General features: G+C 46.2%; 3 protein-coding genes across 8 annotated transcripts in view; 1 reads left to right on the forward strand and 2 right to left on the reverse strand.

Annotated features, from left to right (window-relative positions):
- LOC125694064 (uncharacterized) overlaps positions 1-18,722 on the forward strand; it is a 30,824-nt gene extending 12,102 nt beyond the window's left edge. For 2 of the 4 annotated variants that reach the window (XM_048946768.1, XM_048946771.1), the window contains exons 3-9: positions 5,463-5,624; positions 8,249-8,435; positions 9,393-9,544; positions 10,704-10,730; positions 12,188-12,306; positions 16,227-16,355; positions 16,806-18,722. In XM_048946768.1, the coding sequence (XP_048802725.1) occupies positions 5,463-5,624; positions 8,249-8,435; positions 9,393-9,544; positions 10,704-10,730; positions 12,188-12,306; positions 16,227-16,332 (753 nt within the window). In that variant the 3' untranslated portion in view covers positions 16,333-16,355; positions 16,806-18,722. Of the gene's footprint in view, positions 1-5,462; positions 5,625-8,248; positions 8,436-9,392; positions 9,545-10,703; positions 10,731-12,187; positions 12,307-16,226; positions 16,361-16,805 lie in introns of all 4 variants that reach the window. The other 2 variants (XM_048946769.1, XM_048946770.1) reach the window with 2 other exon arrangements.
- Positions 18,723-20,265: 1,543 nt separating this feature from the next.
- Positions 20,266-27,806, reverse strand: part of ZP4 (zona pellucida glycoprotein 4) — a 49,892-nt gene continuing 42,351 nt past the window's right edge. The window contains exons 1-12 of one of the 3 annotated variants that reach the window (XM_048946777.1): positions 24,566-24,808; positions 24,060-24,181; positions 23,879-23,981; positions 23,397-23,552; positions 22,854-23,041; positions 22,601-22,698; positions 22,151-22,281; positions 21,771-21,960; positions 21,551-21,698; positions 20,892-20,970; positions 20,490-20,606; positions 20,266-20,412 (exon numbers count right to left, since the gene is read on the reverse strand). In XM_048946777.1, coding sequence (XP_048802734.1) covers positions 20,312-20,412; positions 20,490-20,606; positions 20,892-20,970; positions 21,551-21,698; positions 21,771-21,960; positions 22,151-22,281; positions 22,601-22,698; positions 22,854-23,041; positions 23,397-23,552; positions 23,879-23,981; positions 24,060-24,181; positions 24,566-24,764 — 1,632 coding nt within the window. In that variant the 5' untranslated portion in view covers positions 24,765-24,808 and the 3' untranslated portion in view covers positions 20,266-20,311. Of the gene's footprint in view, positions 20,413-20,489; positions 20,607-20,664; positions 20,697-20,891; positions 20,971-21,550; positions 21,699-21,770; positions 21,961-22,150; positions 22,282-22,600; positions 22,699-22,853; positions 23,042-23,396; positions 23,553-23,878; positions 23,982-24,059; positions 24,182-24,565; positions 24,809-27,806 lie in introns of those variants that run through there. The other 2 variants (XM_048946778.1, XM_048946779.1) reach the window with 2 other exon arrangements.
- The window catches only part of TLL2 (tolloid like 2), a 147,592-nt gene continuing 143,922 nt past the window's right edge, over positions 24,137-27,806 (reverse strand). The window contains exon 24 of the transcript XR_007377375.1: positions 24,137-24,181. The gene's annotated coding sequence lies outside the window, so the exon portion shown is untranslated. The remainder of the gene's footprint in view (positions 24,182-27,806) is intronic.

Genomic DNA, 27,806 nt, shown 5'->3' on the forward strand with positions numbered 1-27,806 from the left:
CTGTTAGCTGGGGGGGGAGCAGAACACGGTTTCAAAGTCAGGTTATTCCTGTTTCTGGGAACAACTGGCTGGCTGTTGAGGCTCCAAAGTTTGGAGAAAACTTGTCTGAGGGGCAGTTCATTCTGCCCAGGCCTGGATCTGGCTCAAGAGTCAGTTCTCAAGTAGTGAGTGAACAGCAAATTAATGCACAAATCCAAATCTTTGCTGGGAGTTTCCATTTTACTTTACTGGAACAGCTGTGATGGAAATTCTTGTGTTCAGAGACCGACTTAATTACAAAGAAGTAATTTTTTCAGTAACTTGTGCTACTTCAAACTCACTCCTTTCCCATTGCTGGGTACACTGTGCAATGAATAGGAGAATAAAAAGCCGCCTGAGTACCTGCTCCACACTAAATGCTGGCAAGTGCTCAGGCCAGATCTTTGCCTGGAGTGCACACAGACATGCTGACAGATTGTGAACCTGCCTGCCATTGTGGCTTCCAGGGGCTAGTGACAAAAAGTTAACTCTCACTGCAAGTTAATACCTGAGTGAGAGCCAGAACAGAGAGCTCAGTAGGCAGAAGGAAAGGAGAGGGCAGGCTAAGTACCAGCGGTCACCAAACAGTGCATAGTGGGGGCTTTTCAGAACGTACAAGGTGCTTGGACCCCTCTAAAAAGTAATTCCCAAGAGCAGTACCTGTTGGAGGCTCCAGAGAGTCAGTCATCCCATGTCACACACCAGGCCTGGGGATGCTGCCTATATCATCAGAATGTGGGGCTGTGTTACCATGGTGAGTCCACGCGTGGCTTCCCATCTGGGTAACAGGATGAATTGGAAAAGGGAGGCAGGAGGGAGCCAAGAGACATGTGCTGTGCATGTAACAAGCATATTTCATCATGACCTCCCTGGCCAGGCACAGACTCATCAGTCGGCCAGACCTCCCAAAGCAGTGAGGAAGGTCAGAGATGGCCCCATAGCTCAGGACCACTGCCCTTAATATTCACATCTGGGCAGCACAAGCAGATCAGATTCAAATGGAGTGTCCTTTTTCTCACCAGAGCCACCTTGCACATTCTTGTGAAGTGAGTGACTTTGATGGTTCCCAGACAGTGGCCTGGCCTTTTGGCTGGGAGCTCAGAGAGGATTGGAGCAGCAGACTTCGAATACAAGGAAACTTTTTATAAAGTTACCTAAATTCTCTGTCGCTCTGGAGGGTTTGCAGCTAGCTTGATCTTGTCTGACAGCTTTGGCTGCCCATGAAATTCCTTTAAATCCTTTGTGAAGCCAAGCCTCAGTTTCCCAAAGCAGACCATTTAAATAAACAAGAGAATAAATTAGAAAGAGGCTGAAGAGGAAATGAAGCTCTTCGTGGCTTATCTCCTCTCCTTTTTAATATCCTCACTGGCTGAGTGCTAAAGCTCTGTGCCCCAGAGCACTTCTCTGTGTTTGTTTTTGGAGCAGTACAAATACAGCTGTGACCTGGACACTGGGGAAGCGTGCCCCCCCGTCACAGAGCACCTCCGGGCTGCTCTATCTCAGGAGCAGCACTCTGCTAACTGCTGGGATGTCAGCAGTGCCCAGGCTATCTGGGGCAACAACAGACCAGGGCTGCTGCTGTATTTGAGCCTCAGAGCATGAGGACAGCAACGACAGAGCTTTGTGCCCTCGCTAAACCTGCACAATGTTGTCCCGTCCTCACTGTCATGCAGTGCAGGCAGGACACTGTGTGATCCAGAGTGATCTATCTGTACAACTGATGGATGCATCTTGGTTTGCCCCAGCTGAGGCCCTGCTCTGTGCTCACTGGAGTTTTCACATGCTCCTGTCACCTGTCTGAAATGTGACTTAGAAGCCAACTCTTGTCTGTGTCCCTAAGACCACTCCAGGCTTGACATCTCTGGAAACACAGTCAGTGTCATCTGAAAGACAACAGGCCAGTACATGGAATTCCCACTCTGCTTGGCAAAAAAACATGCCCCTTCCAATTAATTCCTAATGCATTAATTCACTTGGAGTTTCCCCAGCCCAGTTGGCTGTGGTATTGCCAGTGGCTCTGAGCTTACCATCAAGCAAGGATGCAGCCCTGGATGAGGACTTGATATCCTCCAACCTTGCTGCTGAGGCTGCTTCACAGAAACATGAGGGAAAGTGCTGGAAAAGAGGGACTGGAAAAGACAAATGTTTTGATGCTTTGGATTCATTTGGTGAATGGTTTTGGTTGAAAATATACATCACATCATTTCAGTCTGGCATTTCTTAAACAAAGTGTTCTGATCTTCTGTTTTGAACTGGCGTTATTTTGAAATTTGCCTACATTTAAAAAGATGAAAGAGTGTGGAAGCTGTTAAACAACAAGAGAACTTTGAAGGCCAAATAAAAGCATTTCCTTTTAAGCCAAATTAAATGTTTTGGGTCAGTTTGAAGATACTTAGCTTTTGATGCTTTTGCTTTGCAAACACTTCCTCACACTCCATAAAGTTTACATTTAAAGTCAGCCCAGGCCCCTACAAGAAGAGAGAGGGAGGGAACGTTGTCGTCATTAAATGAAAAAAAAAGCCCATTAATCACACAGCACTAATTATCCTTGTCCAAAGAAGTCAAACTACTTGTCAGTGGAGAGGAGAAGGGTTGAGGGGAAGGATAGGGCAAGCTGTGATGCTCTGCCCATAGCCTGTGCGTGCCGCGCGCAGGAAACCAGAAGCTATCAGCAGTGCAACCACTCGTGGACATCAGGGTGGAGTGATCAGAAATATACAGCATGATCCCTCACTTTCCTGTTATTCACAAGCCTCAGGGTGCTGTCAGCTCCCACTGACAAATGCTTCCCGCTCTGCCTATGGCGTCACCAATCAGTCGCTCCAAGCCCATGATGTGCAGCATGTGATTACATTCCTTTGCCTTTGTACAGGCCCCATGCTCCATCCTTGCTCGCCATGCTGATGGGGTGGAGGAAAGTGGATGGGGATTTCTGGAAGGACAGAGCAACTGTTCTACTCAAAATTGTTCATGGGAGAAAGCAAAGAGTCTGGTAAACAACCGTCTGTCTTGCAGCTCCCACTGGCCTTCATACCTCAGTAGTGCAATAAGATAGAGCAACTCCAGTGACTTTGGAGGAAAAGCATGATTTTACACCAGCCAAAATATTGACCAGAAAGCTCCAGATAAGAGCTGCAGCTCCCAGTACAGGCACTGATCCTGTATTTTTAGGCTTCCCAAGGAATTTGTGAGCTAGCAGAACTGTGAGGATTTATTGCTGAGGAGGGCTACACCTGCTGAAAACCCATCCCCAAAACCTAGTCAGGTGAGCACTCCCAAGGGCAGAGATCTCACTCGTTTCCCTTCAATCCACATGGTCAAATTGTTAGTGAGAGCAACTCAGCACAGTGGGGCTGAGACCTTGCCATCCTTTTCTTCTTTCTGAGAGTGTCTTTCAGTTTGACGTGCCTGAAAGAAAAAGCTGGCACAACTTATACATTATATACTTACTTCCCTATTCTAACTTTAACCTTCTGATTTGTAAGCTCTACCTGATCCTCTGCATCTTTATATTAAGAAACACAGGTTTTATGCACCCAAAAATAGGTACATGGCTTTTGTTCGAGTACTATTTAGCAATCCCCAGTGGGGAATGGGAAACATTTCAGCCCCGTGAGATGAATGTTTTGGGAAGCTTCATCTGAGAGGACAGACAGAAAGGGACTCCTCCTGGAAAATGTTTGCAGTTTTCCTGTGGTTGCTCCCCCACAACTTCAAGCATAAAACTCTGATAGGTGCTGAGAGGAAAATATTTATACCAATACGTGACAGAGCAGGTTCTGTACGCAGCACAGCCAGAAGATAGTGAGGGATGTGTAGGCGTTTCCAGTCCATGGAAAAAAAGTCCTGGAAGGGGCCCTGGAGAGGCCGTCTCTGGGCAAACATTTTTGGGGGCAACCTGCCAAGTTACACAAACTTTCTGTATTGAATGCCCACCACATCTGAGCAATCCTACCGCAAATGGGCCTCGTGGGAGGGCACAAAAACTGAAGCTCTCCCTTCAAAGCTCTTACTCTTGTGTGTTACCTACTGAGATGGTTGGCCCTGCAGGGGTGGGCAAGCACTGCAGGCTCTGCCTGGTTGGTTGCCTTCTCACTCCTTTGCACCTGCTGGAATCATGGCAACAAAACACAAATTAATTTGCTGTTCAATAGCCTGAAGTTCCTGATCTGGGTACTCTGAGGGATGGCTGTAGAATGGGATCCTCCAGTATATTATACACAATGTGGTTTAGTTCCTCCACAAGGGTGAATCCCCCTTGCTACAAGCCTGGAACAAGTACTCTACCCCTTTTCCCTCTTTTCTTTTGGGATGGGTGACCTCTGTCCTGCCACTTCTCCTCCGGGTGCTGCTGAGAGGGACACAGAGCTCAGGAAGGCAAATGGCCAATGGAGACTTGGAGTCACAGTGGATTTTCATACCATTTCATGTGACCTCTGTCCCAGCTTCAGACACAAAAACATCTGGACATAATAACGCCTATTTATAAACAACATTGTATCATCATTTGTTTAAAAAGAAGTAAATCCTAATGCTGATTATTTTTGAACACACCATGAGCTTTCTGACATAATGAAAAGACAGGAAGAGTCCTAAGGCTGGCATTTCCCCAAAAACGTAGATTGTTGTGGGAAAGGAGACAGAGTAGGCTTCCTGCTTTTGTAGAGGGAACTTTTTTTTTTTTTTTTGAAGGTAAACTTACAGCACCGCTTTTGTAAAGATTGAGGCTTATTTTACTTACTGACATCAGATGCACAGCAGCAGGCAGCGCCAAGGTGGAAGAGAGCCTCTGCGTGCATTTGTGAGCGCTGCATCCAGCGGCGCCCTGCCCGCGTGTGGGGAAGCCCTGGGGCAGAGGCTACAGGCTGGGCATGGGGACATGCTGCAGGTCCTGGGTGGGCAGAGAGCAGCAGTACAGCCTACTCGTGGCTCATGCTTTTCTGCTGACGCACCAACACTGCGAAAATCTGCTCACGGACAGCAACACAGGCAATCCTTTTCATCAAAAATCACACCACCTCCTAGCGCCCAGTCCCAGGCAGCTGCTGTGCCTTGAGCTCAGCTCCAAAGAGACCAAGCTGAAAGCACACATTTCCAAATGGGCGACTCGTCATTCTGAAAGAACTACAGCACAGTAAAACTCACAGCATTGCAATGTTTCTCTCCAGTACTGATCATTTTTGCCCGTGCTCTGATAAAAGCATTTTAAGACCAGTTGATGCCACACTTACAGAACATCCTGACAAAGCTGTATTGCAAACTTGGGCCAGCAGACTTCCTTAATATCTGAGAAAATGGCATCTGGGTTCTACTAAACTGGGAAGATGTTGTTCACAAGATGCAGATCAATTCAGGTACATGTGTCTGCAAAGAGCAGGCTGGGCTCCCAGATGCCAGTAAGGGTTGCTCTGCCATCTGTGGCTCAGGCTGTTTTGTCATTGCAGGTGAACCAAGGGAACAGCAAAGCCCTGGGATCTGGCCTGGGATACCTGGAACACATTTGCCAACTGATTGAGAAGATTGGGCAGCTGCAGGAACACAACCTGCGGCTCCAAAAGCAAGTCTGCAGCTTACAGAAAGAGCAGAAGATGAGCCAGATAAAAGAGGTAAGCAGACAGCGTAGAATCTTTCATTAAATGATATACTCAAGGCCCATATGGGAAGTCTCCAGCCCATCTGAGGGATGATGCTGATTTTACTTGACCACCTGGGCTGGGTGCTCTGCTCTTTAGGTCTTTCTCTTGTCCTCCACGGTGAGCTCAGTTTCTCTTGGGGTGGTCTTAGATTTCTCTTCTCCTCCAGTTTTGTTTCTCAGATGCCCTAACTGCCATTTACTTGCTTCTGTTGAGTTAAAAAAGGCCCCCTCACCTCATGCCATGGCCAACTCTGTTGGTAGCTTTCATTTCTCTGCAGTCAAAAATGCCCCAAGAATGCATCCCCCTCTGACAGTGTTACCAAAACAAAACACTTTCATGGACTTCGGTAGCAATCATATGTTTTGAATTGCAAGTTCTTTCTTTCCCTTCTATTTTCATGTGGTCGAAATGCCAGAATTTCCCACAAAATAGACACAGTGGAAGAGAGAATTGGTGGTACCACTGCTCAACATCCATGCTTGTTTTTTGTGTTTTCCCTTTCTGCTCTGCTGAGCTGCCAAAGGAAGAATCACAGAATCACAGAATGGCCAATGTTGGAAGGGACCTCAAGGATCATGAATCCCAACCTCCCTGCCACATGCAGGGCCACCAACCTCCCCATTTAATACTTGACTAAGCTGCCCAGGGCCCCATCCAGTCTGGCCTTCAACACCTCTAGGAACAGGGCATCTGCAGTCTTTCTGGGCAGCCTGTTCCAGCACTTCACCACTCTCTGTAAAGAACTCAGAATTTATGACTTGAAACATCTTAGTGCTCCCATCTGTCTTTTCTTTCATTAATTTTTTTTTTTTAAATCAGCCAGAGCTAGCTGTGGAATTTGATTTAAATTTTCAAGTCATTTCAGCTTCCTCCCACACAGCAAGTTCTCAGACCCTGAACACTTTGTTCAGCTCTGCGCCACCTCTTTTTCTCAGTTCCTTTTCTTTGGCCACCATACCAGCTTTCCACCTTTTCACCTCCCTTCCCTTTCTCCCCTTTCATTTATTATATCACCCCCAAAGGAACACAAGGGGTCTGTCACACTCAGCTATTTCTTCCCACCATGCTGTGATGAGTCTTTCATTCCTCCGACACCGTCATTCCTCCCCTGGTACTGCTCTCCCACCTGCTGGGACTGGATCTGCAGTAGGTGACCAGCTCCTTCTCAGAGCTGAAGCCAAGTTGTGAGTCAGGTTGCAGAGCAGGGAGGCTCGTCATTTCCATGTACTCATCTCTCACACTCAGAGGAATGCAACCTCCTGCATAGAGCCTGGGAATTGTTAGCACGTTTCCTGAAGCTCTCCAACTGAGTCATTGCCCAAAGCAACCCTTACAAGCTGCAAATTCAGGGTCAAATCATCATCTGGTGTATGTGCACCATCCTCTAGCTCCCATTAAAATGAAAGGCACCGTGCATTTATGTAAATATTCGAAACTGGTCTTCACAGTATTTTCCAAGGTCTCTCAACACAGCCTTCTTGCCTGCATATGTCCCGTGATATGCTGGGGGGAACTGCACTCCCAGTTGTAACACTCAGCACTTGCAACATGATCTACAAAACTGAATGCTCTCCTGGTATTACTGTGGTGCCTGCATCTTCTGCATCCAAGTAATTCTCCATTATTTTCCTCCTCAGTCCCACAAGCCCTCTATACATATATATATAGAAGAATATAGAAGAGAAACATTACTACCACTATTTGCCATAGGACATAACAGCTGATGTCCACATGACTTTTTCCTGGGAGGGGGGGCATCTTAAGGCTACTTGCCAAACCACAATAAAGAGGAGGTATCCTTCTCTGCCTTTACTGCGATCCCATTAGATCTCACCAGCTTAATGACCTCCATACTTACCAAAAGACCTCCCAGACACACCTGTGGCAGGGGCTGTGTACAGAGTTGATACTGAGGAGCACAGGGAACACAGTTACTTCATGTCCTTCGCTTTACAAATGATCCTCAATGCCCTGGGTAAAAAGCAACATATTTTATCAGCTTTTCAAAGAACCCCCCCAAAAGCCCAGATACTGCAAAGTGCTATGTGAAACATATCCAAATGAGATGTTACATTAAGATTGTCAATCACAAGGTTGAAAGGCTCCCTCTCTCACTGTACCAGCTACAGCAAAGCACCACATATGGTGAGTGTTTGGTAACACGTTAGCAAGTTATGGCCTCCCATCAATAAAAATACAAGATATTGTTGTCTGTGCATGGTCCAAAACAAATAATATTATCATAAAATGTGAGTCTGTTATAATGGATGTTTATTTACACAACTGCTTTGGCTGAGCAGCTCTGTGTTTAGAAACTGTCTTCAACTCCTTCTGGCAAACAACCCCAAAAGCTGCTGAACACCAAGCAGTTCAAGTCAAGCACTAATGAATCCATGAAAAAATCTGCATTGCTTACTCTAGATTGCTCAGCCTTACAGAGAGGTAAATCCCTTATCTGGGTCCTGTCAGGTCTCAGGACAAGGCTGAGCATCCCAGGGCTGGAATGCTTGCAATCTGTCTGTGCCTTCACACTGATCCGCTACCTTGAGCTGCTGCAGCCTCACAGTCTGCTTACCTTCTCTTGTCTGGTGTAGGAGTACCTCATGCAGCATTGCTCCTGTGGAGCTGCCAGCGTGTTCCTCAACTCGTACCAAGACATGAAGACATTTTTGGCAGGGAGAAGCAGACCTCATAGCCTCTTGGTTCAGACTGGAAACCCTTCTGATCTTTCAATCATCCCAGAAATAGGAGCAAACACCGACAAGCTCAGCGACTACTGTGGTGAGTTTGGCTGCCCCAAAACTGCCCTCCCATTTGTCACCACTTGGTGAGACAAGCTGACCGGCAACTCCCTTTTCCCTAGGACAGGCAGATAGGAAGGTGCCAGCTTCCCAACTAAGGTTTTGTCCCATTAAAAGATGCATTCTGAAATACCTTGAACACTTGCTCCTTCACATGTGCGAAGTCAGATTTCTTGCCCACTGTAACTGTGGCTACAGAGGTTGGGCCAAATATATTATCAAAATATCTTTCTCTTTTGGAAACCTGAACAAGTCTATTAGTATAGCTCCTCCATGTGGCTTTAAAATCCTCCCAGCCAAGATACAGTTTTATCTAAGGTGGGAAGCCTCATGCCTATTAGTCTCCTGCCCTCTCATGCAGGCACAGAACACATTCCTGGAGGATGACATACTCAGTAGACCAAGAGGAAATAAACCCCAGCAGCAAAGCTTGGTCCAGAGATCAACTTTTCCAGAAGGCTGAGAATGACTGGGCTCAGCCTACTCATGTAAAGCCAGCTGAAAAGCCTAGATAAAATGTTACATGTCAACTACCACAGTAAATGAGCCTGATTAGTTTATTTCAAACCTTCAAGTTCAGCCTGCTGTTATACCCTCTGAAACACAAAACTTCAACACAGCTTCTAGCAGAACTGGGTCACTGTGTAAACGGCCTTTGGGCCCTCTAGTGCCAAAACTCAGCAGCTCTCTTTATTGGCAATTTCAGTGCAGGGTTGAGAGGAAAATAAGACCATGAGGAAGCCAACAGAAAGTCTGCCCCGATCATGCACGAGCTTGGATCATTTACCTTCCTTGCACCAAATTGTGGCATGAAGACAAAAAGTTTTCTGTCAGTCATTAAGCCCTAAGAGGACTCATCCTGTTGCTGACAGCACTGTCCACCAGGACATTACTTAGAAATGTGAGTACAAATATAAGTCCTTGCATTTCATTGCAGGAAGTGAGAGATACCCAGAATCAGGAAACAGCCATCCAACAGCAGGGCTCAGGAAGTTGTCGAACAATAGGAACAAGGAAAATGAGTTCAGAGAAGGTGGTGGCATGGCCGAAAGACAGGCTTTTCCACCAAAGGATTCTGCAGCCAGAAAGGTGAGTGATAAACCTGGCGCCAGGCTCTGGGTGAGATCTGTGCGGGAAGTAGGGAGTTCTGCTCAGGCAAATGCAAAGTCAGGCACTGGGAGAACAAGCCCACACTGCCTGCTTTCCACCAGGGCTGGGGCATGCAGGAAAATGTGCTCTGTATGCTTCTGGTCCCAGCCTCAAACAAAGATCGTATGCCAACATGGCTAGAAGGGCACAGAGCAGGTACCCAGTGTGTACCAACCCCAAAGAGTTTGATGCATGAAGTCAGTTCTAAGCACCTTCACTAATACTGCCAGCGAGATTAAAGCAAGCACATGTTCATTACTGCAAATAACAATTTCAGTGGGTCAGCCTGTAGCTTATTGCCAGACTGGCAGCATATCAGTGTAATAATCAGACCTCAAAGCTTGTTTTAGGGAAGCCCTATCACTGAATTCCAAGGAAGCTGCAACGAATGGTTTTCCTCTCTCTCTCTCTCCCATTGTTTGTGGCTGCCTCAGCACTTTACTGTTCCAAGGGGGATCAGAAGTGCTGAAATACCAGTGCAGAGGCTCTAATCAGAGTATTCCCAGCCCCACAGGAAGGAGGAAGGAGTAAGTCTCTCACGGGAAAGACTTTCTCATGAAATTTCCACGTAAAGTTGCAAATTGGTTGCAAACATTTGCATGAACTCCACAAACACTGTCAAGAACATATCCTGAAAGATGCTCAGTGCTGCAGCTCGTGTCTAGCAAAGTTCTGGCTATGAACATTATTTAAGTGCATGGGAAGTCCTGATTACTTATTTCACAGCACAGCAGAACTGAGATCCACACTTCCTAAACTGAATCCTAGCGCAGTCTTCCTACACCGCATCTTAGTATAGTCACTCCTATATTTGGTACTGCGGACCTTTACCTTCTACAGCTGCAGGAGCTGTATGGGAATCCTGCCACACCATTCCAGATGCAAGAGGTATGTGAACTGGCAGTCTGAATAAAAAAGAGAGGCAAAAAGAAAAGGAAAGAAGGGATTACCATCCATATGTAAAAGGCAGAACCACAGAGAGATTAAGGGGTATGAGTGAAGTCAGGGCAGAGATGAGAAGACAGTCCAGCTTGTTCCCACCTCTCTGAGATGGTCTCACTGTCACAGTACTTACAAGTCTATTTTTCTTTGCTTTTAGGGTCTGGAGACCAGCAAGAACTGTTCGGTAAGTACTGCTTTGTGGAATATATTTTGCTTGTATCTGCCCTGCCATGGACCTAGCTCCCAAAGCACACAGCATTTTACATAGAAAAAGAGATTCGCTGACCCCCGAGGATTTTTGCCAAAGTAACAGACCACATATGCTATTTTTATGACTTACTGCATTTGTTCCATTGTTCTCCCACTCCCACAATAGGCAGTAGCTAGCTAGCTAGGAACAGGCAACTGCTCAGCCTTTGTGGCATTAACAGTGCTGGCTCTTCTGGGACACCTCGGGCACAGCCAGGGACTGCCTTCCCACAGTGCAGAGCTGCCGAGGCCTTCAGAAGTCTGCTGCAGCACACATTAATCCTAGTAAGAAACACAAAGGTTTGATATTTCCATGAGTAAACAGTTTCTTATGGGCAATTAATTCAATAGCACAGAAAACGCTGCAGTTTTCAGCTGAGCCCATGACCTCATCTGAAGTTTTGAAGTGGAAATTTAGCTGAGCTTCAAGAATTACTGCAATAGGTTCTGCTTTGGCAGCTGCCAGGTCATGCTGCCAAGATGGCCCGGGTTCACGGAGCTGTGCTGGAGCATGTGCTCCGCTGGTGGCACTGTGGGATGGCAGCTCAGGACAAGGCCCAAAACATGGCAGTGGTTCTGAGAATTTCACCAAAATAGGCATCAGCAACATTTCTACCCCTGGACATGATTTTTTGCCTCTGCTCCCAAGGTTTTCCAGCCTTTATTTTAGGAAATTTAAAACAACATAGGAAAAAAAAATATTGAACATTTTTTATACCTTTTTCTTCCAAGTTAGTAAGTCCATCCTAAGACAGCAAACATTAGGGAGGACCTCATGAGACTCCATGACCTGATAATCACCATTAGCATTTCAAATGAAAGCACTCAACAGCTGCAGCCTGTGAATGTGACAGAGAGACAAAGGCTTGGTGCCTTCTAATTCATGGGCCCCAAAAAATGACACCTTGAGAAGGGCTGATACCAATGCACCTGGCCTAATAAAAAGGCAAAGAGAGTCAAGCTGCTTTTTTGGGTAGTTTGCTGTGTAAAGTCCCCCTCTGCACCCCTGCAATGGGTGCAGGTAAGTCGTAGAAAAAACAAACCACTTCTCTTTTCCTTTAGTACAGTGTAACAATAGTGCAACGCGGCTTTAGGCAGCTGCTCAGCACTCACCAGGGAAGTGCTAGGTTTAACTAAAACCAAGGCTTTTCCTATGTGTCCAAAATAAAGCAGCACAAAACAGTTAGCACTGTATGCACTGGTGAACTGCGCAGCTGTGGCGGAGTCACAGACCTATATGAGTTCCTTACCCCTTCATCTTGGGATGTATTATGAGTGGGAAGCTCCCTTCTTCCCACCAACCTAGAGTACACCAAAGTATCATATGCTGGCCAGATGAGGTCTGCCAGCAATCAACCGCTGGTCCCAGTTACAGCTTCTTTTTCTCCCTAGGGTGAGAGCCATGCGTGGGGGAGAATGAGAGATCTTATGAGGAAGACAAGGCTGAGAAACCAAAGCAAGCTGGGGCTGTCCTCTGCTGCTCTGAAGAGGTCCTGCCCACAGTTGTACAGGTAGGGCAGAGCTGCGGGAGGGTTTCACTCAGTGCTGGTGCAGCTGGTGGTGACAAGAACATTTTTCTGAGTGAAGACCCTCCTTACCTTCTTTCTTGTATAAGAGCGTCCTGGCCAGCACAGCCCTTTGCCCAGGTGCTCTAAGATCCCCACTGGACAATGTTACCTATGTGAAAATAACAAAAATATTGGGGTCCCTAAGGAGGTGCCTACCACTTGCCATCACTAGCAAGGGTCACTCCAGTGACTAACTACTACATCTATTAAGAGATCTGTGCTGGTCCCTCAGGTCAGTTTGCTGTCTGAGCTGCAGCACTCTCTATGCAAGGTGATAACAGCATCCATTGCACAAATCCTCTCTGCATGCCTGTCAAGTACTCCCAGTTGGTCTGGTGGATTTGTGATGTTTGCATCTATAAGCAGGTAACAGGAAGAGCCTGAGTATCTTACCAAAGCAGGAGAATTACATGGAACTGGGCACCTCCCTGTGTTTTTTCAGCTGAGGTCTTGGTAACCTCGAGGGGAACAGCTTGGATGTGCTTAAGCCCTCCTTGGGTTTTCAGAGGGGCAAAGATAGGGAAACAGCAGTTGTTTAACCACTCAGGAACATCCCATTGTTCCCTCTGATAGCCTGCACCTACCTTACAAGATGCACAAGGGAACTGGAAATCTTGTAATTACAGCTGGAGAAAACCCTCTGTAGTTCATGGACTGATTTTTCCAGCTGGGAGAAGCTTAGCTGGGGCCCAAACACATGGTAACAGGCAAGCTTCCTCCTATTGTTTGTGAAACTGAAAGGACTACAAACAGAAAGAGATCAAACAGCTCCATCTAAAATAGATGGCGAACCAGCTGGGGAAAACATACAAACTCTTGTGAACCTGCCCTCTAAAACTGAAAAAAATGAGACCCCATGTGGGCTTCAGAAAAATGCTGTCTCTGCCACCCCCCACAGCCTTTTCTATGCGGCATTGAGGATGCTGCCAGCACTCCCTGGGTGAGAATTACAGCCTAAGTAAATTCATTTTCTTCTACTGAAAGGCCATCCCAACTGTTCCTAGAAGAGCTACTTTGGCATACATATAGGACAACTAAAACACATAGAAAGGCTGCAGAATGAGATGCCAAAGGGATGACTTTTACCTGACTGAAAATGGGCAGCTCCAGAAACCTGGCATGCTGATTTTCCCAGGATGCTTCCCGTAGCTGGTAAATAAACAGCTTTCTCTAACATATGGGCATAGACACTTCGCACATGTCCCATGCCCCTGAAGTCTCTCCATTCCCTCTTCTCCTGCTTTCCAACTTTGTTCACTTGCCCTATCCCTATTTGCTCTCACCCTCTCTAGCGCACATCCTGCAATAGCAATGCATTGACGTTTGTTTTTTGCTGAGGCTTAGAAAGCTGGGAACATTGCTCTTAGGGCATTTTAAGTACCTACTACCCTCAGGCTCATTTAAAATAAGGCACTGAGCCTCAGTAAATCAGCGACAGCTCTGCAAATGCTGCTGGACAGAAAGTCGGGCCCATCCTGCAGCAGTACCATGATAACAAAGCAAAGCAACGTAAGCACTGAAGCCCTGATAGTCTCAGCATTTAAAGCCACTGCCTTTGTCACGATTTATGAAACATGTTTGTCCTGGCACTTGATCCTGTTTGTGCGTGCAGGCACACAGAATTGGCTGTCTTTTGCTTACCCAGGCTTCCTTGGGCTCAGAGGCATCTCCCAAGGTCTTGAACTGGAACAGGCTGTAGCCTGGTATCCCACAGTTAACATACAGCTCTGAAGGAAGCACAGATTTGTTGCCTTTGACACTCAGGCCCACTTGAGTCATTCAGGCAATTAGGGAAAGCCTATTTGTTTTTGTTTTTGTAACTAGGTCAAAGCAAGTCGCCTTTCATGCTCCCACTGTTTATGATGAATGATCTGCTTCAGGGCGGTGGCTCTGTTTTTCTTTTGTCTGTTTTTTCTTTTTTTCTTTTTTCTTTTTTTTTTTTTAAAGTCCACAAAAGAATTCTCACAGTAGTGAGAGAACTTGGTTCTTCCAGCAGGAGAGACAGAGCCTGCCAAGGTAAACACACTGGCACAAGACTTGGTGGTTTGTCATATATTGTTCCAGCCAGGCTTAGGTTTTCGTTTCATTTTCTGTTTCCTAGTAGCACTTTCACTCCTGCAAAGTCTGTTTTTCTTAGAGGGCCAGAAGAAGCTGATAGACGACTTGGTCATGGCGTTGTGAATTTAACAGCATATGGACCTGAGCCTGACACATAGCAGAAAAGTAGATTTCTCCCTCAAATCCTTGCAGAAAGTACTCTCCACAAAGAGCAAGGAACTTCCTTCCAGCTCAAATGATCCCTAAGACAAGAACTCTGTCTTTGCACTGTGAACTGGTTTCAGTGACAGAAGACTGTTCTCAAGTGACAGTCTGGCATCAGAAGGTCAAATATTTGCCCTGAATAAATAATTGCAGACTGACACTGACTGGAGAGAATCCAGCTGGGCTGTAAGTTCCGCAGGAGCCCACCTTGAAAAATTTATTGCCACTCCATCTGACATTATAAAGTACATGTGGAACTGCCTCCAGCTAGATTGACATTCCTACCAGTCCCCAGAAACCCAGGAACAAGTAGGAGCACATAAGTGCCTCTGAGATATTTTTCCCTTATTTTCCCCAGCACCATTTTTGTACACGGGAGACTTGTAATCCCTTGCTTCTCGCCCTGACTGCAGCTGAGAAGTAGTCCCAGCCATTTCCACAAAAGCCATTCAGCTCAGGAGCTTTACTGATGCTATCTGAAATCCCTTCCTAGGGCAGGCTCTAATATGGGAAACTTCAGATAATCCCAGCCTGGTACTCCTGTTGAGACACATCCACCTATTTATCTACAGGCGTTGCAGCTCTAAGGTAGCTATGTGGGCTTGAGCTAACCTCAAGTTATGGTATCTTTTGTGGGCAAGGACATTAGTTTCGATCTGACAGCCGCTGAAAGCCTACATCTGTATGACAGCTACTTGGTGGTTAGGGTGAAGTAAGCTAGGAAGTACAGTACCACACCAATATGCCAAAGCCCCTGTCCAGAACAGCCTTGTGCAATGACTGAAATCCCATGACCCAGATCTTGCAGGCCTGGGTCTGAGTTGCACTCTTAGGGAAAGTTACTCCCATGGGAGCAGAGGCAGCCAAAAAAACTAAAGCAGCAAGGCTTAAATTCAGCCATTTCACTGCAGAATACTTAAGAATTAATGAAAAAGAAATCCTACAACATTTAGGAAGAAAAAAAATCAGTAGCTAGAAAATAGAAATCAGCGTCATATCAGTTGTGGTTTGATTTGAACAGTTCTTCAAACCAAATATAGCAATAAGCTATTTGCTAAACATTTGAATTGCTTCAAAATTTTGCATTTAATAAAAAAAAAAACACCAGAAAACACAACATACATCTTCACTTTCTCAAACAGCAACTATTTTTAGAAAGTGTTCCAAAAGATTTTTCTTTCCCAAGTCCTGGAGGCCTGTGCCATTACAACCAAACAGAATGCACGGCACTTACTGCATTGGGAAGCAATAAGGAACAACTGCAAAGCTGGAGACAGCCTAAGCAGTGAGCTTAGTCTTGTTCTTTCCAATTCTTCACCTCCTACTGAAGACCAGAAGCGTTTAAGCCTGTGACAGGGAGCCGCCAATCTCTCCCTCTTTGCAACATCACACCAAATTATGCATTTTGTAGTGTTTTGGGTTTCTCTTGGATGCTCCCACAAGTATTTAGCCAGCACGTGGATTGGAATTCTGGACTGGCAAGGGGAAGAGCATTGGGTGCTGTTTGGATGGTGGGTACATATGCACAGCACGTTAGTGCTAAAAAAACACCGTGTGTGCTGACTGCTGTCAACTTTAATTGTATTTTTCTTTTTATTTAGGCCTGACATTATGTCTTCAGAGCTGAGGAAAGCTGAGAGAACTGAGAGGAACTCCATGATTGTTTTGGGGCAAAATACAAAGAATGAAAACATATGGCCTTTCTGATAACTCAAGTTAAAGGGGACAAGGTAAAGTAAGTAAAACTTTTCCACTCAGCACAGAAATTATGCAATTCTGTTCCCTCGTCCAGACACGCTCCAACAGGCACAGAGCAGATTCTTGAAGTCCAAATTGTATGGATTTATGCCAGCTGAAGACCAGCCCATATGCCTTTGAATTAGTTGACACGTTCTGCCCCCTCCTCTTATAAGAAGAAAAAAAAAGAACAGTTAATTTTAGGCAATTATAGCCATTTAGCCTGCATTACACAGGCATTCTGCATTCAGTGCAGAAAGAAATGCAGCAGCAAGTTCAGTTATCTGCAGTCTTAGTCAAATACTCCCAAATAACAAAGCAAACATATATTGGGAAACAATCTGCTCATGATAAAAGCTAAAAGTGAAGCAGACTCAGCCCACTGGGTAAATGCAGAACAACCCTTTCTAGTCCCTCACATTCACCACATGTTTTTGTTTCAGGAAGAAGTGGGAACAATTGCGGACACAAAATGGAAGAGCCCAGGGGTGCTTTGTGTACCCAGCATCCTCCAGCTGTTGGCAAAGCAACTCTGATTTGAATGTTGGAAGGGAAAGAAGGAAAGGGGACGAGGATAATGGTCTGTGGACAGATGCATACTCAGCTACCTATGGCTTTGCTCCTGAACCTACCACATACTCACAAGCCAAAGAAGAAGAAACTTGCAGCTAACACCTTGGTACCATAACCAGGAGAGGCTTTTAAATGAGACTTGATAATTAATTCTTCCTCCTACCTGTGCTAGGAACAGTACTACCTGAATCACCAAAGCAATTATCACTGCTTCCTGGGGACCTCTTACAGCTGAAATGAACTTCAGCCTCACAGTGGCCAGAGGAGCACTATATGCAGAGATGGCCATTGCCTGCACTCCTCCCTCAGGCCAGGGGCTGCAGGCTGCTTGCCCTCAGCACACTCCTCCCTTCCCAGCAGCACCTCACCAGCTATGCAGTTTTAATCAAATGCAACAGGAACAAAAGTCCATAAAGCCAAACTCTCCCCCAAGGCCGTTCAGAAACCCACCACCAGCTGCACCTTTTGCAAACACTCCTTGATTTCAGTGCCATCCTAACACAGAAGTCAACATGGTGAATGGCACTGCAAGAATTGACCATTAGAGAGTTGGGAGGGTACATCCATGGCAGCATCTCAGCCATCCAGCAGCCCAGCTCTCTGTCAGGCTGTGCTGTCCAACTTCTGGAAGAGCAGGGCTGCAAGGATGAGTTACTCACACACATCCTCTATATTCTGTATCTAGGACTGTTCTTTTAGATCTCTTAGGTTTTGAGGTTTATTTTTTTTTAATGCTGGTGCCTTATTGCCACATCTCTACAGAGCTCAGAGAATTGACAGCATCTGCTTCTGAAGGTGCTGCAGCTGCCACAGTGATCTCTGCTCTTTTGCTGGTAGGAGCTGGTGCTTTTATACCTATGGAGTAAAAATTCAAGCAAGCCAACTTCGTCTCTTGTTACAGGAGCATGCTACTCCCCTGAATTACAATATAACTGTCAATCAGGCACTTGCTATTTAAAATCCTTTCTGGTCTACCCTTAGGAACTGAGATTTCAGAAGATGACAGTAACATGCCAACTTCAGCAGGTTTAGCCTTTCAGCAGCAGGTTTAGCCTTGCAGCAGCAGGTGCTTCCCTTTTGCTCATGAACAGCAGTTGGAGCCCTCCAAGGCAGAGCAGGATCTCTTCTTCTGAGATTCTCCGAGCCCAGTTCTAGCAGCAACACAAAGCAAAGAGTTGTTGCTCACTAGAACAACAGATCATGTTTACTCAGTGCAAGTATAATTTGCAGGTGAAGTTCAGTGTAGCTGCTGTTATTTAGCATCTAAAAAAAAAGTTTATGCTGACTCACAGTTAGTACCCTGAAGTAGGTGCTGTGTTTAATATTTCAGTTGTCATTAATTACAGCTGCTGTTGTAACACTTGGTTATTCACTGTATATTTTGCTAGCTTCATCCAAAGCTAGAGATATTTATGACTTGATTATTCTGTGAATAGTCTGTATATCTCCATAAATCCCAGGGGCTAAAAATCCTGCCTCAACTTACACCCTCCACCCATACAGACACTATGAGGAATATGAATCAGTGTAGAACTGGACTTGCAGTGTTTCAGGAAAGTCATGAACTGGTGTTTTCCCATCCCTTACTCTCCTCACATTATAGGTGTTATGGTTTTTAAAATTAAGATGAACTAGCACTCTTTTTATTACTGCATTATATGAAATATATTCATGTATTTTCAAAACTGTATTTATAACCTGTAACATACTGTATAGTTTGCCACTTTTAGATATGCTTGTACTACAGCTTAATAAGTTTAATAATAAAATCATCACTTATGAAATAACTGGTTTCAGATCTCTTACTAATGAAAACCAGGGGTGGAGTACAGTTACTGGTGGCACATTTTTCAGGTAAACACAGCTCATCAAGAAAGGAAGTGTTACCCTCTGGGCTTCCAATACCTGCAGCTCCTATAAAGGACCAACTGCTGCTTTGGAGAGTCTGTTGCTTTTTTCCTACAGGCACAGCTGGCAGAGGTTGGTTTGAGCAGCTCTATAGCAGAGAGCTGCACTGGGCTTCATGCCCACAGCTATAGGCAGGCACAGCAGAGCAGCACTCAGCACTGCCACGGGGAAGAGGAAAGACACCCAGGACAAGGAACACAGATGCTCAGGACCAGCGTTTCTGGAAATCCAGATTTAGCAGCAGTGCTGCTCAATTGCCCTGTCTCCTTGACTGACTGGAGTTTGGCGTTTTAGGGGTGTTGGTACCCCACAGAATACCCCCGAGCCCGGCACTGGCCCTGGAGCTGCTTGCAGACAGCCGGGCACCGGCAGAGCACGGCCATAGCACGCGTCAATGCCCCTCCAGCCCCTGGGCTTGCTTCCAAAGAGCTTCCAGTCTCGTACAGCCCCTAAGCACCTTCTCACCCAGAGCCCCCAGCCTCATCAAGCTGATTGTTGGCTTCAGTACGCACGCACCAACCCGCGGAGGGCAGCATCGAGCCCCTGGCCGGGCCCCGACGGCCGCACCCCCGCCCGCACGGGACGCTCCCGCAGCCTTCAGCTATCAGCCTGCACGCACGATTAAGAGCGGAGCTGGAGGACAGCTTCTGATCTACTGAGGTGTGGTTAGCACTAATCCTCTCGTTGCCCTATAATAACGCAGGCTGCTAAAGACAGGTCAGAAGGCAGACAAATTCATGCCCTGCATTCCCAGATAAGCTGCACGAATACCATTTAGCTGCAACAGGCACTCCCTTAAGGGAGGCGTTAGACTTACTCTCAGCTGATAATGGCTCCAGCCAGAGAAGTCTTTGCATGATAGGGCAGAGGGCATCACCTGCTCCTGTCCTGAACACGAGACGACTAAGTACTGCTTATCCTGTCCTGGAGGTAGCAGGAAAGAGCAGCACAGCCTCAACTGAGCTGGTGTCCTCGGGGGCAATGGGAGATTCCCAGCTCCTCTTTATAGCCACATGCTATCCTACATATCCCAAAGAGACAGCAGATGAAAAAAATACCTTAATTGGTTTTGCTGCTCTTGAGCTTAGTGTTTGAGAGAAGCCAAGATCAGGTTTTTTTTTTTTTTTTAAAAGATATCTGAAAGAAATGCAGACCCCACCCAGCATCACTCCTAGCTCAGCCTGCAGATTCCCAAGACAGGGCAGAGGCTCCTTCTTGACATCAGCATAGTTGCACCAATCCCATGGCAGAACAGACAGACAGCAAGATAAGTTTAGATAAATGGCATTTGGAGAACAGCCACCAGGATCATTTGTCTTGCAAAAAAACAAAAAAAAAAGCAAAAAACAAAACAGTGCCAAGGCTTACTCCTGTTCCACTCCTCCTGCTCTGGATTAGGGAGAAGGCATCCCAGAGACTTAATGTGTTTGGGAACCACTTTATTGCAAAACAGGTGCCGGTAATGAGATCACTTTCTCCACCACAGCACAGCAGCCACCAACACCATGCTCAGCACTGCCCCAGCAGCCACAGCAGCAAAACCCAGAGCCCAAGGGGCTGCAGCTGCTCCTGGAGAGGAGAGAAGCCCCAGTTAGAACCAGGCTGGGAAAGGACTGGTCCATACTCCTACTGAGTTGCACACTTACTGAAGTCATCCACATCAGCTACTTGTCTTAGCTCATCCTGCAGGAAAATAACAGGGCCTTTGCTGGAAACACGGGAGGCACTGTCCTTAAGGGTATACTCAGCACTTCTTTTACCTCCTGTGGAACAGCAAGAGAGTTGTAGGTTACAGAGATGCCTAGTCCTCAAGGTCAGGAGGCTTTGGCCACCTTCTCAACCCTCAGACGAGCCTGCCATGGATCAGAACAGAGAGAGGAGCCTACAGTGACCCTTGCATTTCTGTCAGGGAGGCAAGAGCCTTGCCTTAGAGGAAAGGAGCAGGAAATGCCTGCTAGTCTGTACTAAGGAACAGCATGTGCACCTGCCCACTGGCTGGGAGACCAGCCCTGCTGCCCCTTGAGATGCAGCAAGGCAAAGACACTTACTGGCTCTAGCAGGACAAGTGTTGGTGCAGGACTCCTGCACAGACCGGTGGCACACTGAGGCACTGCAGTGCAGGTACACCTAAAGAGAAGGCAACACAGAACTGAATTGCTCACTATCTACAGACAAATTATATCCTGCTGTGGTACATTGAACTTGTCCAACATAGCAGCTTTGATACTTTATCCACATGGACTTCGAACTACATCAGATCTGGCATTACAGCACATCTCCCAGACTCCTAGAATTAGGTCAGTTGAGTAAGCACTGCCAAAGTACACAGCTGGGACTAGTTTGGAGTATTGGTTGATTCAGGAGCACTGAACAGACAGCACGGGAAATAATAAAGTTCATCACTGAAGTGCTCAGTAATTCACAAGATTCATAGTCCAGAAAGCTACTTCCAAGTCATTTTAGCCATGAAGTTTACAAATTTGATCTATATAGTTGGACCACATGCACTAAACTATTTCAACACATCCTGGGCAGCAAGCTAGCACTTACGTAATCTGCCATTTCAGTAATCTCATTTTCCATCACGTTCCTCCACTGATACATCGCCTATACTCAAAATCATCTCAGGGAAGACATGAGACCACTTCATGTGTGAGCAATAAGAACCAATTCAAGAGGAACCCAGGGAACAAGAAAGACTGCTTACCAGCCCAGAAAGCAGCTCTTGGGATGCAGAGTCCACAAAGGTAAATGTGTAGAGGGTGAAGCGCTGATAATGTGATGGAAAGAGTAATCCTGAGGCAGTACTAAGAGGTACCAGCTGTGTCTGATAGTTGTCTCCTGAATAAGGGCACCTGAGAAAGAGGCCAGAAGTTAATGAGTGCAAGTCATTCCCCCACATCCAAAGTTGTTTACAAGCCACTTACCCATTCACCAGGACAGGCCACTGTGTCTGTTGATGAGGATTTATACTTGGTGTGGCCCAGCAGTGGTGCAGTAATAGAACCAGGTCAGGGTCTGTCCTCTGAAGGATCCTAACTTCTATGTAAATAGGGTCTCTTAGAGCCTTCACAATGGGATAGTCAGTGTCAGTGTAGTAGGAACTATATCGTTCATCTGGGTGAGAAAAAAGGGCTAGTTTAGAGCAGGAATAAACAGGTAGAGAAACTGAGAGCATCCTTCATAGCTGTGACATCAAGTCTTGAGAGTGGCAGAGAAGCAGTAATAGAATTCACTCCCTTATTACCCAGCAGAGCACAGAGCCCCACACCAAGAAGCCAGACCAAGTCCTGTAGACCTCCCACACCTGAGGCAATACGCAGCTCCAAGGACAGAGGACCAGGCTGGGAGACAGCAGGGAGCGGTGGCAGTGTGAAGACCTGAACACTCAAGGGGACAAAACTCCCAGTGATGGCATAACTACAGCGGACATGTAACCTGGTGGGACAAGAACACTGGGTCAGGCAGATAGGTACTCTGGCATTGCCTAGCTTTTCCCCAAGATCACAAACTGGTATTTGCCTTAATTATATCTCCAGAGTATCCTCCAGTGCTTCTTCATAATTAGTCAAAATTCTCTTCAGAGTTTAAATTAGAGTCCACAGGGTGGCATTGATCAGCACCAGTTTTATTCCCTTTAATTGGAGGCATGCCAGTCCCTAGCCTACTCAGGTGACTGCTGTACATTCCAAACTTGTGTGCATGTTCTCTGGACAAGTTCCTGCTTGTTACAGCAGTGCCTGCCCCAGGGTATTACCTGAAAGTGCTGTCCCTAGTGATAGAACCAAGGTTCCCCATATTCACATCCCTGGATGCCACCAACTCATTCTCATATATGGCATGGTCTCCAGTCACCTGCAATAACAGGACAGACATTTTTGCTGCACTGGAGTCAGGCTGGAGAACAATGGTTAGCTTCTGGAAATCCATAAGGTGCCCAATGCATAGTCAAAGCCACATCAGGTTGTTCCAGATCAGCATGCTTCAGTTAGTTCAGCTGCAACTCTCACCTGAAAAGTAGTGCCACAGGCAGAGAGTGGGAACTGGTACACAACAAAGGCATTGTTTTTCATTACAGGGATGCAGCCAGCACTGCGCCCACTGGCTAGATGCACAGAGTCCAGGATAACAGGTGGCAGGGTCACATCTCGAGAGACAGCAATGGAAAACTGACCATCTGGTGTGCAGTGTGCTGTCACTGGGGGAGAGAAAAAGAGTCAGTTGTAGGTCCAAGGAGAAACAGCCTCAAACACAGTACAGAGAAGAGCAGCAAGACCTTCTTGCAACTCCCACAGCATATGCTGAGTAAAGCAAGGTAGAAATGCTGGTACAAGTGCTACCAGCACTGGATACTCTCAGCAATACTGATTCTAGCCATAAACCCAAGCCTGTTGCAATACTTATTATTGGTTGAATACATTAATGAGTTTCCTTGACAACCAGAACCACAGCCCTAAGCCATCTGCATGACTGGTACACCAATCCTCTGCCAGGGAAAGCAGGTACTCCAGCCAGCTGTTGCATCAGAGGGGAGGATGGCCATTCACACTCACCTGTGTTACCATAGTAGCAAGTCTTGACTTTGTCTCTAGGGTTGTAACAACAGCCTCGCACTTCACAGTCTCCCTGGCTGATGGGTAAAGAGGCACAGGGCAGCCGGTCCTGGCTGTGGACAGCAGAACAGACACCACTGCTAGGAGCATCCAGTGCTGCAAGGAACAGGAGAATCTTGCAGCAAGAGCACAGTAGCAGAGGATCAAGGGCACAAGGAACACTAGTTTGATTTTGCATACAAGTCAAGGGAAGTTTTATGGACTCAGGTGAGGGTCAAACATGCCTCAGAGCACACATAGAAGCCTGCTGACAAGCAAGTACCCAGAAAACCAGGGCTCTCTGCACTGACATTCTCCAAGATGTCACCTGTGCAGATACAAGCTACCTCTCCAAACCTACAGGAGGTCTAGCAACAGGCACCTGCAAGAAAAGGTATTCATGGCAACAAGCAGCATACTTCTTCAGGAGCGGTCAGTCTTACCAGGAAGGTCTGCAGGGCACATAAACAGCTTCTCTTCATGAAGAACCTTTTGTCCAGCAGCATCTGTCCCTTCCAGCCCAACAATTATAAAGTAATTGCCATCCTGGGAGAGAACCATACATAATCAGTGCAGCCAGAGTAGCAGTCATTGCAGCCCCAGGAGAGTCCCCAAGTCACTCACCCATCCAAAGACATAGCAGCTGGTGTAGGAAACTGACACTACCATGGAGCCATCCGGAGATTCAGATACCCAGAGACCACAGCCAGAATCATTCTGCAGAGCATGTGCCCTCCCTTCAGTATCTAGGAGGAGATGAGACAGCAGCAGGGTATTCAGCAGCCCATGCTAAAGACATGAGTGTACTACAAATGTAAATTTGTACAATGTACAAAAATGTACAAATCGGTTTAAAAAAAAAAAAAAGGCATCTCAGCCCACAAAAGGGCCTGCACAGGCAGAGAGTTGTGAGGAAACCTAGCAGCCAAGGACATGTAGATCCTGGCACAGCACTCTACTCAAATCTATGAAGGCCGGGTCAGGTAAACAGCTCCCAGATTACACAAGCAGCACTAAAACTACTAGCATACCACATAAGAGCCAGCACCCTTCACATTTCAGCCATACCTCACTACTGCATAGAGATATCAGCAGCAGCCAGAACACCTCTTGACATCACCCTCACTTACCCCAAGCAGTCAGCACAAAAGAAGCATTCCCTTCCCAGCCTGGGGGAAACTTGAGCTGCAAGCTCCCTTGGCCACAAAACAACAAGTCGGGGTCAACAAAAGGCCTACTCCAAGTCCCCACAACCAAAGCAAGGGGACCAAGCAACCCCAAGAAAGACAAAGCTCCAAACACAGCCATGGCCTGCCCTACAACACCCATCCTGCTCTCCTGCCAAGCACCATGAAGCACCTGCCCTTAGCCTGGAGCTTTTAAGCTGTGGAGACAGCTGGGAAGAACGAGTCCTGACGCTTCCAGGTGGACCCAACCCAGCAGTTTAACATCTTCTACTGCTCCCAGCTGCCTCCAAAGCCATCACTGTGTGCTTTGCACCCATTCCAGCAAACAGCCACAGGCCACCAGCTCAGCTTCTGTCACGAGATGGCTCTGTATTCATAACACAGAGCTGAGAACAGCTCATTTGTGCACTCCACTCTGGAGCCCCAGAAGGGCCTTCCAGCTTTCCAGCTCTTCCTCTCACCCTGAGTTCTTCCCCTCACTGGCCAGTCCCGCAGTTCTGCCTTTTCTCCATGTTTTCCCCTCTTGATGCACTGATTGCTCATTCCATGGCATAAGTGCAAAAAGCTCAGTGACAATGCTCTCTGTTAAAGGTGTCACTGCTTCAAATCCTACACACAGGGTCTTAACATGGAAGCCTGGAAACAGTCTCCTGCTTGCAACTGATGGATAAGTAGGCAGCTGTGCACGCATGAAAAGAGGTGGTTTCCCTTATATACTCCTGGCTCTGGTCTGCTGCACTGTTTGCATGAAGTGTGACCACAACCATTGGTGTCAGGAAGACAGTAACAGTAACAAGCACAGATGGTTTCCCCTAATGAGCACTAGTAGAAACTGTGCTGAATAGTAGAAAACACAGCAACGATGCTATACAGAATATACAACAGAACAGTTCTGGGAGCACCTCAAGTGGAACACCACATTTATAGTATGAACTCTGTAACAATAAACTGGGAGTGAAATAAGTGGCCCTATGAGCAGACATGACATTTCATAAACCTGATGGCCTCTGCAGTTCTTTGACACGAGGTGTGTCTTTAATCAACAAAGCATATCCATATTGATGGATAAGTAGGGAGCTGTGCACGCATGAAAAGAGGTGATTTCCCTTATATACTTCTGGCTCTGGACTGCAGCACTGTTTACAGTGCAGGGTGTGTGGGGATAGCAGGGACAGGTTGCTGGGCAGCAGGACCATCTGTTCTGTGGGACCCACACCCCAGCAGCTGACCGGTTTTCTTGGGAAGCCATCGGTGGGCCTGAAGAATAGGTAACACTGATTCCTTCGTGATCCCAGAGAAAGTTTATCCTGTCAGTACCCTTTGCCTGACTGTAACTGCAAGATTTCTCCTCCTCTCACACAGACATCCCTGTCCTTGCCAAACATCATCCATACAGCTCTCAGATGCTAGTAGCATTTACTGTTGATAATTGGCTAAATAATAGTAAATAAATGAAGTACTTTGGAGCTACAGAAACAGCTCACTGTAATTTATCAGTAGTTTGTTCATGCTGACAGGAAAAAAATTAAAGAATAGCTCTATTTGAAACAAACAAACAAAGAAACAAACAAACCCAGACTAACAGTGGGAGTGCTGTAGTTCCACCACAGCAATACCTGTGCTGAGAGTGGTTTCACTTGTTGCTCTTTCTAATTTCTCTGTACATACACATGACTGCCATGTTGGTTGCTGTGGAGATGGGAGGTAAGTAAAATGCACCTGAGATCTGTGAAAGCAAACTACTTTGTTTGGGAGTTGTTATAAGCAGTGGAAAGCAATTTTGGTGAGAGGAAAAATGTAGATCTGTCTTGTTCCCAAAACTCTTCCTTAAGCATTTGCTTGTTTTCTCACACCTTGTAATATGAGTGTCCAACCTTTCGGCTTGAAGAGAATTGTCTTGGGCCACACCTATGTAGGACACTCCAAAAGTAATGCCTCCTATTTATTTCCTTGGAAACTACAACAGATGCAAAGAGCACAATAATACTATTTGAGCAAATTCTCAGCTACAAAACAATATTTTTCAAGACAGTCACCACAATTAGCTGTGCAATTTCACCAGCAATGAACGAGTCCTGCATGCCATACTCATAAACATCTGTACCAGTGGAGGTGATACACAATCACTTCTGCTGAAATGCACCACCGCTGCTTCACTATACTCACATCCACTGTCTGGTCTCCATAAATGCTCAGCAAGCATTGGTGAATATCAGTAGGTGCCATTTTTTCTGCACAGAAGAATTCAGTGACATGCCTTTGCTCCATATGCACTTCCATGTCAGATGCCATTTGGTCAGACTTCCCCTCTGCTGCTGTCTGTCACACAGCAACAAAATGTAATGGGATATTGGTAGGAAGGTTCAGCCTCTACTGCCATCCCACCAACATCCACACCTGATGTCATGAGCCAACATAATAATATAGGAGGCATTACTTTTGGAGCAGCCCTTGTGAAATACATTATGTAGTTAATGCATGTTAGTAACGAAACTTTTACATTAGTGGGATATGTGAAACTATCTTTTATGAAACTTGTTTTTGTGAAACTACCACCGTGTTAGTCTGGTTTGATGGGAGTAATTGGGATTCCTAGGGAGTTCTCAGGTGAGTCATCAGAGATTTTGGGTGAAATTTCACTCTTCCTGTGCCTCACCCTTGAAAACATTTGTTCACAAATGTATGCACTGCCAAAAATCAATTACACAAATAAGGTGTGATTGTGGAGCAAGGGATATTTTCTCAGGTAAGAGAGCATATGGAAGCCTGGTAGAGACGTGCTCAGATTTTTCTTTGAGTTTAGTGTCTGATTGCAATTCTACATTCCATATGAAAATTCACAGATAATGCATTTATGTTGACTGAAAACAGAGTCACAAATATACCAAAAGAACTGATGTTTTTTTAGGCTATTTCATTTATTGAAAGGAAATAAATCCAATTCCATTATTGAAAGGTAAAGCACAGCTGCTTGTTTATCGCAGTTCAAAGGATTGTATCTAGCCACTGTATAACAACACACAAAAATACATGCCATTAAAAGAAACAGAACTGCACTGCACCCTCTCTGTACCCTAGTTACAGCCCAGACAGTGTAAATATCACACCAATGTTCTCTTATGAGAAATGGGTGTGCACCCAGATCTGGGTCAGGGCCACACGGTGGGGCAGAGTCGCTGCCATG

This window comes from Lagopus muta, chromosome 5 (assembly GCF_023343835.1).
Source record: "Lagopus muta isolate bLagMut1 chromosome 5, bLagMut1 primary, whole genome shotgun sequence".
Classification (NCBI taxonomy): domain Eukaryota; kingdom Metazoa; phylum Chordata; class Aves; order Galliformes; family Phasianidae; genus Lagopus; species Lagopus muta.